The following is a 19,605-nucleotide window of genomic DNA, read 5'->3' as shown; positions in this document are numbered from 1 at the left end:
CAACCTGAAGATGGGGTTGATTTGTTTCATTTCTTTTTCTGGTTTCTAAAATTGAGTTAAATAGCTTTGGTCATGGATACAGATAGAGTCTAGGCAATGCTTTGACAAGCTGCCAGGTTTAGGTTCTAGCTGTTAGGTTTGGGCTCTAGCATGTTAATCACAAAAGGAGATTTTTCTTTCCTTTTGCTTCATTTTTGTAAATTGAATATAGGTAAATTAGCTTTACCTATTTCCCTTGTAAGCTTCCTCCACCCAAAAAGGTTAACCACATTAAAAAGTGAACCTAAGTTTCATAAAATTTAAATATATTTAGCCTGAAGACCAGCAATACAAGTCCGGAAAGTTGGTTTTCCTTTTTCCTATTAAGTACTAGTTACTAGATACACACAGTGGCTTGTTCTGGTGAGTGAGTACTGCAAAGCTGATAAAGTTTGTCTGTGTACACACTCAAGAATTTAAGAGCACTGAGGGAGGGTGGCTGACAGAACTTCTGATGAATGTTCTAGAATCAGGATGGTTTGACGCACAACGTCTCAATTTTCTTATAGCGAGAGCCACAGGCATCTGCTAGGGGCTTAAATTGAATTTTGAGTGTTGCTCTTTGACCATCAAAGACTGCTGATGAGTGGTCTGGATATTTTGTGCCAGGCAGCTCCCAGTCAGGCCCATAATCATCTGAGGTGAATCACCAGCATTCTACAGTGTGCTGTGCTGCCGAGGCATACTGCTGATAGGTTTGTGCTTAGAATGATACTTTTAACTTATGGTGAACATATCAAGACAAAACTCCATCATCAGGGACACATGCTCATTGTCCCTGCTCAGAAATGCAGACTAACATAGCAATTTGCCCACCTGAAAGCAGGAACACTATCTTTTACCATCAGTTTAAATTACCACCAGGACTTCAGGGAGATAGCATATCTTCAGCTCATCAGTAGTCTCCCAGAGCTGGCAGTCTTGTCCCCTGCCTTCCAGCAGACACTCTGACTCAGTGCATTCTGGAGAATAGGTGTGGGTCCACATGAGATGCTTTGGCTTTGAAAGAAACCAGTAGAACTCACATTCTGAGATGAGTGGAATTGCTTGCAAGTGGAGCAAGTGGATTCCCTTATGGTGACATCCAGGTAGACCAGACACTCACTCTCTCTCTCTCTCTCTCTCTCTCTCTCTCTCTCTCTCTCTCTCTCTCTCTCTCTTTCTCTCTCTCTGTGTGTGTGCACACGCGCGTGTGAAGGGCTGAAGGTGCATGGTGCTGACTATGTCAGCTCCTTCCTCTCATCTACTTGCTCTTGGGGGCACTCAAAGTGTGGGGTGCATGGATTCAGGCTGATGATGGAATTTGCAAACTCCATCCTGGTTCAGTACAAAGGTGAGGATACAAATATGTGAGAAAAATGATTTCTTTGTTGTGGACAGGGGACTAATGGGAATTGCAATGTTTGTTAGTGTCTCAGCTATTAGCAACTCAGACAGGAAGCAGGGCAGCTTAATCTAACAGAGAGGTTTATTTGCCATGCTGATGGCACAGTGTCAGAATGTCCAGTAAAGCTGTGCTTTAGGCAGAGCCTTGTAAAGGCACACAGAGGGGAGGCCCTCCTCTTCCTCCTCTTCCTCTTCCTCCAGGTTTCCAGCAGACAGTCAGTGGCTACTACAGTGTTTGGGGTACAGATCTTGAACTAGGGGGTTACCTAGACCAGAAGAGTCAGCCGCAAGTCCCCAGCAATGCTGTAGTTGTGCCTGCTAACAACATTTCTCTAAAAATGATGCCCATGGTTACTCTGAGGGTTCACTATGTAGCTTGACCCTTGCTCAAGGTCTCCCTGTTATCTCATGTCCCAAATGGTTTGATGTGTGAATGTCCATGACCATCATTCACTGAGGTTGAGGTAGTGGTGGGAACGGGTCCAAGTATGTCTGGCTAGTGCTCAGTGTCCCAATGTTCTGACTGAAGAGTATCACCCAGTGAAACCAGCAAGGTAGAGAGGTCTAAAGAGAAGCCAATCCCATGGCTCCTGTCATCTGTACACTGGCTGGGTACCATGCCCAGGCAAATCCCTACCCCCTCATAATTTCATCCCATTCTCCACAATTCTTACTCAAACTCTTCCTCAAAAATGTGATATTCCCTGATGCCCTGTATTTCCTTGGCCCTGGACTCCCAGGTCCTGTGGTAGGAGCCGGGCAACTATCAACAGAACTCCGTAGCTATGGGAAAGTAAGGCCAGGGCAGCAGCAGACCAGATCCTTTGTTCTACTGAATAAGGGACCTTTAGGCAAAGGTCTTGCTTTTCTTTTCCCTCATGGAACTCAGATAAGCCAGATGGAAAGGAGAACCACGCTTTTTATTGCTTGGTATGAAAAATGGAATCCTATTCGGTTTGATATGCAGCGGAGCTTGCTGGAGATTGGAGGTGGGGAAGGAATTTGCATAGACATGCAAATTGGGTTTATAGAGCAAATTCTCTGGGAAGGTTAAATGGAAAAATACATTTAGCCATACAGCAGATACAGGGTTGGGGAGAGGACTCTGAACTTGCTCACTGAGCCAATACACTATCTAAAGATCTGCAGTGCTGTGAGAGATCTGAACAGAAACTTCACCAAAGAATACAGGCAGATGGCAGATGAGTTCACAGAAAGTCTCCCATGGATCATTTACAGGCACTAAAATTAACCCTTTCTAGTGTACAGTCCTCTGAGTCTTGCCAGATATACTTGCACAGTCAGATATAGAATTTCCCATTGCTTCAGGTACTTCCCAGGTGCCTTTTCGGCCAATGACCACAGCAAGTTCATTATTATGTATTTACCAAGTGAAATGAAAACCTGCTTATGCTAAAATGTGAAAATGCAGGAGTTACTCATAACCGTAGACAGTTGGTAAGTGGCCCAGATGCCCTTCAGTAGATGAAAAGAACTGTAGTCTATCCATGCAATGGAATACTACTGCCAGTGTCCTCGAGGGTCTGGGTACAGGCTGAGCATTGGCTGCAAAGGCACCTGGGAAATATCTGAAGCTATGGGGGATTAAATATCTGACTGTGCAAGTATATCTGGCAAGACTCAGAGAACTGTGCACTAAAAGGGGTTAATTCTAGTGGATGTAAATGATCCATTATTAACAGAAAGTGGTATACCGTACTAATAAACACCTTCAAAGGAATTAAAGAAACCTCTATGGTGAGGCGAACAAGGAGTAAAATCTTGTAGTTAAGAGCTCATGTTATGAAAAAGCAACTTTCAAAATTGGCAAGGGGCTGACAAAAAGATTACCACAACAACATGTGGCTTGTTCACAGAGAGGTAATAAACTTCATCCTATAATCCCCGGACTAAAGAGAGGCCAATATTTTAATCGATATTTTACTGGCAGACTCTGGAGGCATAAACGGCATTTATAGGATGAATCTGTATTGCCTCCTGTTGGCTTGAAAAGCCAGGCAGGGAAGCCTGTACAGCACCCCTCTGCCTGGGCTTGCTTTAAGGGTGCTTGGCTTATCAGGACTTGAGACTGGAGGTGCAGAGGGCAATCCAGCGGTCTAGGACATGAGTCAGAAAGTAGTCTAGTTGCCTAAGTTGACAATCAGAATACAGCATACATAATTTACTATTGAAAGTAAAAACACTAGAGAGGTAGGCTTCCTGATATGGTGCATGTAACAGAAGCCATTTGAATTAATGGTAAATGCAGTGAAACCCAACACCAGGACCAAGAGAGCATGTGTGCTAGCATGAACATTACATTGAACTCATGCATGTAAGCTGGCTTTAAACCAGGCTGAAAACCACATCTCCTTCCAAAGCTGGTGTGACAAGCCTATGGCTAGAGAGGAGCAGAGGGAGCTGCATCTTGTTTTGGATTCTCTACAAGCCAGTGCACGGCTGTCAAATGCTGGTGATGGGTTTCCATGTGGGGATTGTACTCTAGATGCACCAGCCATTCACATGGTCTCATGCCATGATTTGTGTACTCCTGCCACAGAACATGTTCTTTGCACCTAACAGGCTGTCCCACTACCTGTTACACAGCCTCTACTCTTGAACTTGAACACCCCAACATTCCTAAACAAATATCAATGAAATCCACCTGCTCAGAATTGCACCACTCAATTCTGGAGGAGCCAAATGGATGGTCCAGCACAATCAATAAATCTGTGCTCAGACCCCATCGGAGTTAATTTTGGAGTGTGTACGTGTTTATGTGGTGTGCACATATGTATGTGTTCATGTGTGCCCTATGTGTGTGCATGTGTGTGGAGGCCAGTGTGGATGCGAAGTGTCTTCCTCAATTGTTCTCTGTCTTATTTTCTGAGATGGGGTCTTCCACTAAACCTGGAACTCACTGACTCAGAGAAAATGCCAGCAAGCTCCAGGGATCTTCGCCTGCTCCCAGCACTGGGATTGCAATCGAGTCACACCACAGCCTGCTCTATGAGGTATGCTCAGAGGGCCAGACTCAGGTCTCTATAATTACCTGGCAAGCACTTTGGAGATGGAGATGGAGCAGACTCCCCAGCCCAAGAGAACCAATTTTGAAAATAAGACAGTGAAAGTTTTAGGTAAGTAAGTCTCTAGTGCAGGGGTTCTCAATCTGTAGTCATGACCCCTTTGCGTGTGTGTGTGTGGGGGGGGGTCAATGACCCTTTCACAGGGTCACCTAAGTCCATTTGCATATCAGATATTTATAATTACAATTTATAATAGTAGCAAAATTACAGTTATGAAATGGCAGCAAAAATAATTTTATAGTTGGGATTCCCACAACACAAAAAGTATATTAAAGGGTCACAGCATTAGTATGGTTGAGGACCACTGATGTAGTGGCAGAAAAAGGGCAGTCACAGAGGAGAACAATACAAACGAACTTTAAAAGGCAGGAAAACCACTAGGGGGAAAAAAAGACCCATTGGTGAAGTCAATTTCACAAGGATGAAAACCTGAGAATTTAAGACAAGATACAAATTAGGAAAAGGTAGGAATGTGCATAAGATGTGCAATTAAAATTGTTCATTGTCCTCACAAAAGATGATGCTAGGCACATTTAATATATACTGAGGATACTCCAGGTGTGTGCGCGTGCGTGCGTCGTGCGTGATCTCCTTAAGTAAACAATGAAAGAGTTAGGTTAGGTGAGAAAGCCATCTTCTCAAAGTGGGAAACACATATGTTACCTCTCTAAAGAAATCTCTCAGAGTTTAAAAGACACAAATACAAACAACAACAACAACCAACCGGCAGAGTCTTACATGTCTGCCTCTACTGTGTGTGTTCAATCTGTTTAGTCCTGTCAGGGGCAAAAAGAGTTAAGAAATGGCTCCTGTACTTAGAGCAGTAGAGCCAATCTAAAATAAAAACAACCAGTGCAACAGGAAGGAGAGCAAGTTGGAATTCACGAGACTTTAACTCAGGAGCAGGGCAAGCTGTCCCACACTGCTGGGCTTTGTTTCTACCCAGTGCCAGCTGGGGAAGAAATGGGCACCAAGCAAAGCTTTGGAACCATGGCTGACCTCGCCAGATCCCATGGTTCTACAGGTCCTTTACTCAGCTATGTTTTAAAACTTTTATGTTCTTTGGATTTTAAAAAAAATTATTATTCCAAGGAAATTTAAGCATTTTATAGAGTTTCGAATTCTCAATTTTAAAACCATCAATGTCTAAATGTGTTTTTTTTAAATGCTGGGTATTTATAAATGATCCTCTTAGATAAAACAGCTGCAAAAACATCATTTAAAAAAAAAGCTCACACCGTCACATGTAAAAGGCAGTAAGAGTCTATTTTTATAAAGTTCAAAGCGACTGTGAATCTTGCAGGGGAATCCCCAAGGACACCCGATGGCTGTTTCTTTGCCTGCCTCCTGCTTGCCCCATTCCCTCTCCACCTTGTGCTAATAAACTCAGAGCTCTATGCACTATCAGCAACCGGCTGGGCTCACAGAGAACGTTCCCAGCACATGGCTAACTAGTTCCACAGCCATCTTCTGAGTGAAATACAAAACCTCCTGCGTGCCTTACCCAGGCCTCCACTCACCCTGACATTCATCTGAGCTGGAATGAACACTGAGTATGAATGGGAAAGACAGGTGCTGGCCTTTCCTGGCTCACTGACCTGTTCTCCTCCTCCTGCCCTTTCACCACTCCACATGGTTCCTGCTCACCCATCTATCTTAACACATTTCACCCTGGAAACTGAAGCTCCAACCCACTACTCCTGTGAAGCACCATTTCTTGGAATAAACACCACTTGTCTGCCCAGCCAGCCCCTTACCTGCAACCCCACCCTACTCCACAGCACAGATCCTAGGCCCAGAGTAATCAGTTGAAGAATGAGGCCAGAAAAATAGACTTCAGAATATTCTGTTTCAAGGTAATTTCCCTGTTGCCTCAAGGGAACTCTCCCTATATGTTTTTTTTGACTGCCCAACAATTATTAACACAAAACGGGAACCACCCAGATACTCATGGACTCTATGAACTAGGGTGCTTTTAAGACAGGTTGGCATCAAGTCTGTGTATGCAGAGTTTCCTGGGCAGGGTGTGATACCACACTCATCTGCCAATCACAGATGGGAACATGGTAGAGTTTATCCCAGATGCCCCAATATTAGCGTTCCACTGGCTGTAGGGTTTCTGTAGAGAGTGCATGGCCTATATATGTGATGGGGGGGGGGGTCACATCTCTGACAGAAAGGCTGACAGAGACACTGCCTTCTGTGCTCTGTCCATCTACCTCAATTCATATCAAGAAACAAGAAGCCACCTCTGCCAAGGCAGGCACATAGATAACAAGAGAGTTTAACTGTCAGAAGTTTTACCACAATGACATTTCTTGTGTTTGAAATAGAACACTGTGTGTGTGTGTGTGTGTGTGTGTGTGTGTGTGTGTGTGTGTGTGTGTGTTTGGGGGAAATATACGTGAGTGCACTTGTTACTATAAATGCATACACATATAGTGTACATGTGGAGTCCAGAGGTCAGTGTTGAGTAACTTTATCAGTCACCCTTATTTTTGTGGGGACAAGACCTCTTATTAAACTTAGAGCTGACCATCTCAGCTAGACTGTCAAGCCAGCAAAGCCCAGGGATCAGCCCCTTGCATTGAGATTACAGATGTGTGCAACCACATCATGGTTTTCAGTAGATGCAAAAGATCTCAGGTCCTCACACTTGTACAGTAAGCCACGTCACCCACTGAGCCATGCCCCTAATCCCAAAACATGTGCGAGAGATCTTTGAGTTGTTCTGTTCTTATGAGGCTGGGTCAGTGGGTAGATTGTGTGAGAGCATGTGGTGTTAAGGTAACGGAGCCGAGAGTCTTGTGCATGCTGGGTAGGCACACTACCACCGAACTACGTTCTCTATACTTTCTTCATTTTTAAATTTTGAAACAAAGTCTCACTGATTTGCCCAAGCTGGCCTTGAATTCACTGTGTAGCCCTAATAAGAATTGAATTTGCAATCCTCCTGCCTCTGCCTTCCAAGTAGCTGAAATTGCAAAGCCTGAATCTATAGACCTGGCATGGATGGATTATTTTTTTTTGTCATGGTTTAAGAAAGCTGTTTTCTATAGATGTTAGCATTAATTAGTTTTAGATTTATTTTACGTGTGTGTAAGTATCTTGTCCGTATGTATATATGCACACCATGTATGTGTCTGGTGTCTGCAGAGACCAGAAGAGGGTGCTCAATGTCCTGAAACTGGATTTACAGGTGGTTTGTAAATTGCCATGCAGGTGCTGAGAACTGAACCTGGGTCCTCTGCAAGACAGAAAGTGCTTTTAAGAACTCAGGAATCTCCAAGGCCTTGGATTCTGACACTCAAAGCAAAATTTATCCCAGTCTTGTATGAGTGTTGCCATAAAGCTGTGAAATAACTAAAGGATGGAGATTGTATATGTATATGATGTATATGTACATACATATTATAACATTAAAAAATTTGAAGCACTCATATCCCAAAATGTTTTGGATTAGAAAGGGCAATTTATACATAACTGTAAGTTGCTTTGCTTTTTAAATGTGAAGCTCAGAAGCTGGGGCACTGCTAAACCTGTCTTCATGTTCCAGAATATTAGGGAGGAGGTGTGTGTGTGTGTGTGTGTGTGTGTGTGTGTGTGTGTGTGCGCGCATACACCCTTTAGGCTTGCGTGACAGTGGCAGATCTTTACCGGCTATTAGCTAAATTCTATTACTTCAGGTTTCATTTATGCCTGCTAGACCTTCTTTTATTCAGCAGTAGCAATTTCAGAGCTTCGTGATGAATGCACAGGATAAAGGTCTTTATCCTGTACCAAGAAGACATCAAAATGCCCTATACACGTTGTTGTATGTAAATTGACACTTCAAGTCCCATATAATTCCTACAGTGATAACTATCACCCCAGATGCTCTTTCTATCCAGACCAGTTTCATCTCTGAGATAATGTTGTACACTGTTCCTAAGTGATAACAGAGTTTATAAAATGCCTGTGTCATTATCTCTTGCAATATCAGCTAAATACAAATAATGACTCTATTTATCTACTTAAACTTATTAAATACTGACTTTATTCTCTCTCTCTCTCTCTCTCTCTCTCTCTCTCTCTCTCTCTCTCTCTCTCTCCCTTTCTTTCTTTATCTCTTCTGGCTTTTCTGAGACAAGGTTTCTCTGTGTAGCTCTGCCTGTCCTGTCCTGGAACTTGTTTTGTAGACAGCTGGGGAACTTGTTCTGTAGATAGCTGGCTGGCTTCAAACTCAGAGATCTGCTTGCTTCTGCCTTTGCTGTGATTAAAGGCTTGTGCTACCTATGTCTGACTAGAATACTGCCTTTAAATATCTGTTTCAAAAACGTTTTTCCCAAGGGTTCAGAAAGGCCACGGGGAAGCAGCAGTCTAGAAAATGCTTACAATGTTGCTGGTAGTTGGCCACGTTGTATCAGAGCTGGAGAACCGAACATCTGAGTAACTTTTAACCAACCACCTCTTGGGGACTTTTTGGGACACACCACTGAAAGACTTCAAAATTACAAGCGTAAGTTCTTTATCCCTAAGTTTTCAGTTTAGGCAAATTCTTCCCATTATCAAAATCAAAGAGGCTTTTCGAAAAAAAAATCTGTCTCTGGTTTTCATTTATACATTACAGAAGGAAAGAGTTACATAAGGGTCATGAGTTATGATCCAGCTTAACAGTACAAAAGACATCTAAATTCTCTACTCATTCTCCCCTGTGTATTGATGGGCAATTTCTCTGCAGTCACTTTAACCATGGAATTAGCATGTTGCCAGGAATTTTTAGCTGCCAGGTTATTAGATTATATTCCTCAGAGACTCACTCCTCATAGCCAGCGTCTCTCCTAACCTGTGTCTTATCCCCATTGCAGACTCTATTGCCGAGGCACACGGGTGCCAGTCTCCTGCTGGCTTCAGGAATCCCATCTGCTAGGAGTCAGAATCTTCCAGCCCCTAGCCATCCTTGCCTTAGGAGAACAGTCCATCTGGCTGCTGCTATAAAACTTAGTGTGTAATTGGTTTAATGGAAACCCAAATTCCATGTAAAACTCCATATGATAATCCTTTACACTGCATTTCCCTCAACATGGATAAGGGGGTAAGGTGCTGAGACCCCCACCCTGATGTCACCCCTTCTAGCCTTTATTTCAATTGTGCTAAAGCAGATCTATCATGATGTCTACCATTTTAGCTCACTTAGAGTGCACAACCATGGACATTGACAGCACTCGAAGCTACCATCCCATCCTTCTACAAAGTTCTTTGTGGCACTTATTGCCTGTGGGAGGCAAACAAAAAAAAAACCTGAAGATTTTTCTAATAAAAAGTCAATTTTGACTAATGGAACTATACAGTACTAAGGGCATATCTCACAGTATTTTAACTATACTTTAACAGTACTGACAGGCACAAAGGAGAGGGATGCTATGGGAAATGAAACCAGTGAAGAATGGGTCCCAGACCACACAGTGACAGCGAATAGACTCTCTCTACTCAGTGACCTCTCCTCACTACGATCCCAGGTACCTGGCAGGCCCTGAACAAGCAGCATATTAGCAGGATCAATGCCAATGTTTCTGGGCACCTCTTCCCCACCAACCACCCTGCCAGTCACTGGTCACATGTTTGATTCTAGAATCCCGTCCTGACTTCTGAAGAGACAGTTGAGAAAGTACAGAAGTCACAAAGGTGCAAAGTAGTAAAATGAGGGAATATGGAGAAAATGGAGGTGATTGCTCTGTCCTATTTTTAGTTGCACCTGCTGTCTGGGCCTCTAAGAAGCCACAAGGATCTCTGCTTTGTTCCTATTTTTTAAATTGCTTGAACAATAGCCATTTTGCCTCAATAAATTTGATGTGCTGAATTCAATGAGCTCTTAGTAGATCTGTCAGCAATGAGATCCCCACATCACTCCTGTGGTCTGTTCCAAAGTGTGGTAAAATGAACTAACCAGACCGACAGCATTTTGGGATATCCATGGCCTTGGGAGAGGGAACACTGCTGTTCAAGGCTTCTTATTGATGAAACTGGAGATGACACAGATGCGCAATAAATACAGAAAGGGATTAAATAGACTGTAGGAGATCATACAGTGGGCGGCATACCCAGGGTCTGTGTGTGTGAAGGAGTGGGCGGCATACCCAGGGTCTGTGTGAAGGAGTGGGCAGTGGATTCTCACGGACCCTTTAAGTAAAACATGAATTGTAGCTCATGCTCTATAGCATGATGACATTTATCTAAAAAAGAAAAATCTATGTCTAACTGTAAAGTAAAGGCAAGGGTGCTAACATGTAAGGGCTGGGGTAAGTGGTGGGAACTTCCAGTGTGCGTTCCATACTGCAGAGAGAATAAGATAATATGAAAGTCCTCATAAAAAGGCTAGGTCACAGAGTGTGGGTGCATATGTATGTTACAAAAATTGCTCTTCAACTATATTTTTAAATAAATGTCTGGAAGCCACATGTATATCAGAGGGCATTTGAGATGGGTACATGATACTATTGCCAAGGTTCTTCTGTGAGTCACAAGAAAACCCCTCAAGACAAACAATAGCATGCTTATTCTCACTTAAATCAACAATTATAACCTTACCTTTAGTATTTTTTTTTGCAAGTGAACAAACTATTCTACAATAACTTTTGATCTTGTAGCTCAAAATATGTTAAAATAGCGTGCTAGCAGTACCTCTCTATTCTGAACGTTACATTTGGAACACATGCCAGTGCCAGCACAGTAATCTGTCACCAGCAGACATTAACTGAGTGGATGCTGTTGGAACCTCCTAGAAATCTGAACAAGAAATGGAGATACAAATTCATGGAGCCTTTTAATTTAAAAACAAAACAAAGCAAAACAAAAAAACCACACCTATCTAAGGAATGTAGGAAGGGTCTTTTCCAGTGGGCTGCTGAGCAACTCTGGTGACTAGTCATTCGGGGCCCTCACTCAGCACTGTCAGGGGCCTCATTCCAAGCAGCACTTAAAGACAGCCTAAAAGGCTGCTCTACTTGGCTTTAGCCCACTTGAAGAAAAAAAAAAAAAAAAAAGGAAGATAGTAGGTATAAATGACTAAGAAGGGCCCCTGAGGGGTGCTCTGGGAGCCCCATGCAGAATGCTTTGATAAGAAGTCTAGACTATCAGCAATCTGCTGATGGTGAGGAAAGCCAGATTATAAAGACACTGTGCAAAGCCAACAGTTAAGGGACAGGGTGCTGGGAAGCATAGGATGATGAGAGGCCCCCGGCTCCCCTCAGGCTGCCCGTGCAGTTATCTGTGACCCCAAGTGACACTAAGGAGTGACTCCTATCTCATATGCAAGGGGAAAAAAAAGTAAAAAGCTGGCAGCTGGAGAGGAGAGGGGCAGACATGTCTAAACTCCACTAGGGAACTGGAAAAAACGAGAGCTGGAGGAAGGCAGTGATGGCAAAACGTGCTGCACCAACATCTACGTGATCTGAACCTCCCTACCCTGAATCATACGGCAATTACCTCTGCAAATACCTCCAGGTCCTGCTGTGTATGAGGAAGAATTTCTTTCCTTGAGAAACAATAATATTTGCTGTTCACTGTGAGCAGACAGGACCACAGGACTTAGGGTAAGAGGAACAGGCCAGGCTGTAGGATATTTCCCAGGTCTCTTCTGATCACTTGTGAAATTCTTTGAAGACTCAGAGGTGCCCCCAGCATATGGGAAGCTACTGGGTCAACTTTGTCAGCCATCTTCTACGCAGAGGCAGCCACATTCAGGGAACATAGAGTGACAAAGAAACTGCCCTTTATGCAAACCAGCAAAATGCTGTTTTCAAGTAGGCCTGGAGGACACAGACACACAGGCTGTTTCTGCCTTACTGATGCCTTTGGCAGGGCAGTCATGTGCCATGAACAACCTGCACAGCTTGGGGAAACCCTCTTTCCTCAGTGTCCCCGCCAGACAAGTAACATCAGCCTGAATGTGTGACCCGAAGGATTCATTAGGAAACACAACACTGGGGAAAGTTGAGCTTCTTCCTAGTCATTATTTTTATTATTTTATTATTTTTCTCAGTTGAGAATTTATACCATAATAAAATGAGATATTAAAATTCAGGAAACATTGATTTCCTTTGCTCTAAAGACTGACTTCCACGTCTTCTGCCTCCTCTTTTAGGCAAGATCTCATGTAGCCCAAGCTGTTCTGGGCTCATTGTGTAGCCCAGGCTGACCATGAAGCCCTCCCTCACCCTTGTGTCTTATCTACCAAGTGCTGGGATTATAGGCATGTTCCACCATCTCTGGCTAAAACATTTTTATGGTCTTTTCTAATAGCAGCCAAGTTCAACTTATGCTTCCTCTCTCCCTGCCCCATCTCTCACTGCTGTTACTATTATTTGATATTACCCTGGGGACTGAGTCCAGGGCTTTGTACATGATAAGCAAGTGATCTACCACAGAGCCACACCCCTAGCCCTCCTCTTTTCTAAATACACTTGGCAATGTAGTGTCAAGATAGATTCAAAGACACACTTTTATAGCAGAGCTATTCTCAGAAAGGAAGTAACAAACCGCAAATGCGAAGAGCCTCCTCCACTCCTGGGTCCTTACCCTCTCACAAGCACATGATTTTCTCAGAAATGAATTAGTGTCTTGGAAAACTATAGGACTGAGCTAGTTAGTTTTTGTTAGATTGACACAAGCTAGAGTCACGTGGGGAGGGAAACCTCACTTGAGACAATGCCTCCATCGGATTGGCCTATGGGCAAGTCCGTATGACTTGACCGATAATTGCTAAGAGAGGGTCCAGGTCACTGTGGGTGATTCTATCCTTGGGCAGGCAGTCTTGAGGTATATAGGAAAACAAACAGAACAAGCCATGGGGTGCAAGCCAGTAAGCAGCCAGTTCTGCCTCCAGGTTCCGGCTCTGAGTTCCTTCCATGACTTCCTTCAGAGATGGACCTACAACTAAGCTGAACTAATCTCCTCCCCAAGCTGCTCTCAGCCAACATCCCACCACAGCACTAGGAACCAAACCAAGACAAAGGCAACGGGACGTGAACTCAATGTTGTAGTGAGAATTTTGGTTTCTTTGAAAACACAGAGCTACCATGGGAATATGTTTTCAACTTAATCCCAGGTGTGGGACGCGGGGCTGTTTCAGATTGTCCATCCACAGCAACTGATTATGATTTGCCTCGTGCTCTAGCAGGGGCATGATTTTGCCAGCTGCAAATCATCTCTGAAAATGTGGAAATTCTGGGAACTTTTCAGAGGCTATATAGATGCTAGCGCCCTGACAGAAGGGGCTGCTTGGCTTGTTGGCCGTTTGGATGCTGTTGGTTGAGGTTTGTCAAGTTGTCGGTCATGCACAAAGAGACGAAAAGAAGAAGTAATTTAGTATCATGACAGAGATCAAACTTGCCCCAAGGAACTGGATGCTCTTAATCAACAGGAAGTAGTGTAACAATATCTTTGCTCCCCTTCCCCTCTATTCTTTTTTCTCTCTTACCTAGTGTTAGGGGGTTGATAATGTGGAGAAGAGGGATGAGGAAGGGTGAAAGAAAAAAGAACCCACAAAGTAGCCAAAAGTCAGGCCATGCAATGTGACATTTTAAACACTCCTATCAGTGTCTTACTAGATGTCCCTCTCATGTCCACCCCTCTGCCACATGCAACCTAGCATCTAAATATCCCAGGGGTAGTGAGGACATGTTCAGGAAACAGCAGGTTTCCTGACAAATGCAGCAGGGAATCAGGCCCTGTTCATGCAAGGGGTGAAAAACATGGGACAGGTTGTCCAGAAATGTCTCAGAGGCACCCAGAAAGATGTGCACCTCTGTTTCCTTGCACTGGTCTCATTCTGCCCTAGCAAGATGAAGGAGAGAGTGATGGGGCATTCTCTGCCACCACTGACACAGCAGTGGCAAGAAAGAGGAGCATAGCATCAGGACTGGGATGGGGGATCTCTGGAGGATAGGGAAGAAAGGTTGCACCCAGCCATGTCACTTATGACAAGCCTCGTGGCACAGCCAGCTAAATGGAGGCTGCACAACACAGACTCTAGTAAGACCCAACAGGAACTTTAATTTTCCATTAGCAAAACCCTTCCTTAAGATGGATTCAATGTCTACAGATGTTCTCTGCAGAGGCCTGCCTCCTTTATGGAGGGATGCCGCCACTCCTTACCTCAATGATGTAGAGGACCACATTCTTATAGAAACAGTACAGGATGCACTTGGTCACCCGGTTGTAGCTCCAGGCTCCATGGACCAAAAGTAGCTTCTCCAGGTAGGAAAACTGAAAAGGAACAGTGACAAGTTCAGAGCAGCCTGTCATTGAGGAATAAAAGACATAGACTGTCCTTATGAGCAGAAACCAGACAGGGAAGAGAACAGACACAAGACCCATAGGTAACTAACAGAACTAAACTAAACAACAACAAAACAACCAAACCCCAAAAGCCAACTCTGTTCCCCTGAGGTGGAGTTTTCAGGGCAGCTGAGGAAATCTCTTCAATCGACTAATTGTTACTCCCCCCGACCCCCACCCCACGAAACAAGCTGCTGGACTCTCACTATGGCTCGAACTTCTTGAGCTAAATGCCTTTCAGAGAATTGATTAGAAAGAAGAATGTGGAGGAAAAGCCCATGGGAATTGGACACCCCCATAGGATCCATCACAGATTTTTATGGTAACCACAGGAGAAAGAGACAGAGACGCTCATCCAACAAAGGTTTGATTCAAGGAATATATGCACACAAAACAGTGTTCCATCAGTTTGTCAGCTAAAAGCAATTATATTTTCCATACCCCATAGAGACACCTGAGCAGACTTACACACACAGCTATAGAGATATACATACATAAAAATACACACACACATACACATACGCACACACACACATGCATACACACACACATGCACACGCACACACATGCACACATACGCATACACAGCCTCCACTTCTACATCTATGTTGTAGTCCTTTATTTCCCACTCAAAAAGGGTGTCTGGCTGTGCAATCAGGGGCAGCTGACTAGCTCTCAGCAGGGATGTTGTAAGGGCCCTTGCAATCTGAGACAAACCCACAGAATTCCAATACCATCTCCCCTGAACCAGCTCTATCTTCCCAGAGCCATACAAGGTGAAGGCTGGGAAGGTAGATTGTTCTCTGCAGGCTGGGAGCTGAGGACTGTGGACACACACTATACCACACAGTCTCTCCCTAGGCCAGTCACCTGTCCAGCAACTGTTATGTGTGCAAGCGTAAGGCAATCAAGCAAGGGCATGGAATCAGGACTCTGCCCACTGAATGGGTTCCCTAGTATCTTTTCTTATGGGGCACTTCCTTCAAAACATAATTTTTAAAAATGTGACCACTCACATCAAAATAAAATAGAACATGGTGCTAATTTCAATCAGACATCGTTATCACTTTAATGGCACAGAGGAACTCATCCAATTGGTGGTGGTCTGGGCATGGTCATTAGGCAAGAGGCACTTTAGAATCTAGCTAGTGTTTGGCACAAAATCAGCCCCAAGATGACAGCACGCCCCTGCAGGACAATGAACAGGAAATCCCAGGCCTGGGTAACAGTGGTTGCCTTAGGTTCCTTCCGTAGAGGTGGCTACTACGCTGGAGGGCAATGAAAACCTCAAATGGACTTCGCAGGCACCACACCACCCCTATCTAATGCCTCCCTTTAACAAAAGCAGTTGCTTCACTTTCTACCTCCTGTCCACGTGCAGTTTCAGGAAGGAATGCCCCCATCCCTAGACATCCTAAAGAGAAAAGCAGACAAATATTTGCCTGTAACTCCTAGGAAACCTCTTAAGATCCCTTGCAGCCATATGATGTTATAACTCAAGTATTTAATAATGCTGGGGTGTATAACATCCACAGTTGCTGACAGCAGACAGGAAGCGTGAGTCCCATGGGCCTCTGCACAGTTGACTCGGCAAAGGAATGGAGCAGGTGTGTGTGGCAACCCCCAGGTTCACAGGGGTCTGATGTTCTCTGATGTTGGGCCTGTGCTCAGACCTGAGGCCAGTTGTGTGTGTAGGACCTTCAGGTTTCTCACCTGTAAAATCAGAACTCCTATTGCCTACTTCGGGAATCAGCTGAGGGATCTGGAGTCCACCAAGGAACAAAAAACTGACTTAGTCAATTTTCAAAGCCAAGTGGTCTGGGTAATTTCTTGCTGCATTTGCAAAATCTCAAACCAGAAGGAAACATGAGAGGTGATCAAACAGAGCTTCTTTCAGGGATGGGGAGCCCCAAAGTTGCAGAGGACCAGACCACAAGCCCTGGGGCTGTAAGACAGTTACGTGTTTTCTATGCATCTCCGGACTTTAGCTGAAAGGGTGACAAAGCCCCTGTCCTTGTGATCATGCAGTTAACCATAGCATGTTCTTCAAAAGCCTGTTCAGGGAAGCAGAGGGTTGGGGGAGAAGCTGGGGCTACAACAAATGCAGGCATTTAGTCACAAGATCCTGCAACTTTGTATCTGGGAGAACATGCCAGTATTCCCTGGGACTAGGCTTCTAGACAATCTACCAGGCCAGATAGCCCAGATAGTCCTCAGGAGGGTCTTGAGGTTGACTCTTCTCCTTCATCTGTGGCTATCACAAAGGGTTGGACATTTCTTGGATTCTCAGAGCATATGTGAAGTAAGCAGGAAACAGGAAACACATCAGAACCAATAACTAAAGCACACCAGAGCCACGCTGGCAACATTTGGAGAAGAGCAGGCTGAACTCAGGCTGACTGCAGGAGGCTGCTTGCTTCTGACCGTGAGTCACATGGCCACTGCCCTCTCAGTTCATCTCATAGTAGGACTCCTAGAGGGTTCCCAGCCAAGAGGGGACATCTCTAAGGGACTGCTTCTTTCCGTAAGTACCTGCCAGCACTTCTAAAAGAAGGGGGGGGGCCTTGAATGAGGGAATATGTGTCATTCTGAGAATAACTACTCTTCAGTGAGGGATGTGAAGAAAAAGGAGGAGGGGAGAGGAGAGGAGGGAGGGAGGAGGAAAAGGAGGAAGAGGAGGGAGAGAAGGAGGAGGAGTAGAGATCAAGACATCTAGGGTCCTGTCTGCCAGAAAAGACACATCTCTGAATGACAGGTCCATGGCCAGTCCTACCTCTGGCCCAAGGAAGCCCAACCCAGAGAAGGAGCCCTTAAACCGCTCAAGACTCAAACACCACAGAAATCAGCAGGAACTTGCAGTTTCTCTAGATGGTGGCTTCCCAAGGTGGGCAGAGCCCTAGGGGTTGAGCCCTAGGCTGTCTCCTGTGCTCTGCTGCCGTTACTGTGAGAGGGGAGGCTGACCTGTGCGATGGCATAATCTGAGTTGTTGGTAGCCTGCATGCCCTCGTTTCCACTGATCCCGACCCCTACATGGGCTGTCTGGATCATCCCCACGTCGTTGGCACCGTCCCCGATGGCCAGGGTGATGGCTTTCACTCGCTTCTTCACAACGTCCACAATCTCAGACTTCTGCAGAGGGGACACTCTATGAGAGAAAAGAGAAGAGGAAGGAATGAGGACAGCAGGCACCTGTCCTGACAGGACAGCTACAGCACATAGGCTGCATTCAAAGGCAGTTACCAGGCAACCTCCAACCCAGGCATACATTTTATGCTCATGTGCAAAGAAGCTTTGAGAAAACAGGGGCCTTGGCTTTCAAGTGTTTGCCAAGTTCATGGACGCAATGCATATCCCTAAAGCAGCCAGTCTGCTCTCCACTGCTGAGTGGAATGAGTGGCAAGCAAACCCTCTGGGGCTCATTGGCACTGCCCAAGACCAAACACAGGTTATCTAGTTAACAGGACCTTTGAAACTGTCTTCCCAATAAACGAGAGCACAAGAGGAGATCCCTCAACCCCGTGCTGTACTATACGTCCTATATAGTGTGGGGCGGGCAAAGGAAAGTTCTAGATAATTTACTGAAAGGTAAGAAAACAGGCAGGATTGAGAAAGGGCAGGGAGAAACCAAAGCAAGGGGGAAGAAAATTCCATCTCTACCCAGAGATGATGATGATGTGGTTGCCAGGCAGGCAAGGCAAGAGGCTGAGTTTGGACAGTCTCAGGCCTGAGGTCTTCTGCTAATGGAGAGGGAAAAAGCACAGCCAAGAATGGGAAGACAAAATCAGCCCCTGTCTAGGAGGATGACTCATGCCAAGATCCCTCCACACGCTAGGAAGAAGCCTGTAAACCTAGGGACCCAGTGGGCTGAAATGTTGGTTCATGAACTGTTGCACCACAGGCAAACCAGGATGATCCAGCAGCAGCAAAAGTACCACTTGCATTGCAGGGCTGACTTCTTTTTGATCCTGAATTGCTAATCTTGTTTGGGGAATTCAAAGGTGAGCTCCCAAATCACCTCCAGAGAGGTGGCTGCAGGCACATGCTGACCATGAATAAACTAGAGGAATGCTTGGAGGCCTGCTTCGGTTTCTTTCTTTTTAAACCATTTATTCATTTTTATTTTATGTGTATTGGTGTTTTGTTTGCATGTACATCTGTGTGAAGGAATTGGATCCCAGAGTTACAGACAGTTGTGAGCTGCCTTGTGGGTGCTGAGAATTGAACCTAGGTCCTCTGGAAGAGGAGTCAGTTCTCTTAACCACTGAGTCATCTCTCTAGCCCCAAGACCTGCTTCTTAAGAACTGTGCCATCTGGCATGGTCCCCATGTTCAAGGACACTGTAGGCAGACCTGTGGCTGCAGCTTCCAAGGTCTCTAAGTCACTTAAGTGAGAGTGAGTTGGTCTTTTACCAGACAGCACAGAGAGAAAAGAGACCTGTGGGTTGGTGGTTAGCCATTTCACAATGAAGGAGGAGCTAGGAGAACTGTGGACATGGAATAGAAAAGGAACCAAATACAACAGGGGGTGTTTTGAGATTAGAAGTTGTTAGTTTTCTATTAGGTGTTACAGCTTGGTTTTTAGGGCATCTATCCTTCAGAGGCCCACGTGTTAAAGGCTCAGCCTCCAGGTATTGGGAGTTGGTGGACCCTTTAAAATAGGGAGATTGTAGCTGGAGAGATTGTTCAGTGGTAAAGAACACTGAGGTTGATACCCAGCACCTACATCGTGGCTCTCAACTGTTCACAGTTCAGGTCCATGAGATGTAACGCCCTGTTCT

The 19,605-nt window shown here is 44.9% G+C and overlaps 1 protein-coding gene across 3 annotated transcripts in view; it reads right to left on the bottom strand.

The window, feature by feature from the left end:
- Positions 1-19,605, bottom strand: part of Atp8a2 (ATPase phospholipid transporting 8A2) — a 480,046-nt gene that overhangs the window by 176,963 nt on the left and 283,478 nt on the right. For all 3 annotated transcript variants that reach the window (XM_076930916.1, XM_034499073.2, XM_076930917.1), the window contains exons 26-27: positions 17,790-17,973; positions 14,646-14,756 (exon numbers count right to left, since the gene is read on the bottom strand). In XM_076930916.1, the coding sequence (XP_076787031.1) occupies positions 14,646-14,756; positions 17,790-17,973 (295 nt within the window). The remainder of the gene's footprint in view (positions 1-14,645; positions 14,757-17,789; positions 17,974-19,605) is intronic.

This window comes from Arvicanthis niloticus, chromosome 3 (genome assembly GCF_011762505.2).
Source record: "Arvicanthis niloticus isolate mArvNil1 chromosome 3, mArvNil1.pat.X, whole genome shotgun sequence".
Lineage (NCBI taxonomy): Eukaryota > Metazoa > Chordata > Mammalia > Rodentia > Muridae > Arvicanthis > Arvicanthis niloticus.
The sequence above is the reverse complement of the archived record's forward strand: the minus strand, read 5'-3'. Positions and strand labels throughout refer to the sequence as shown.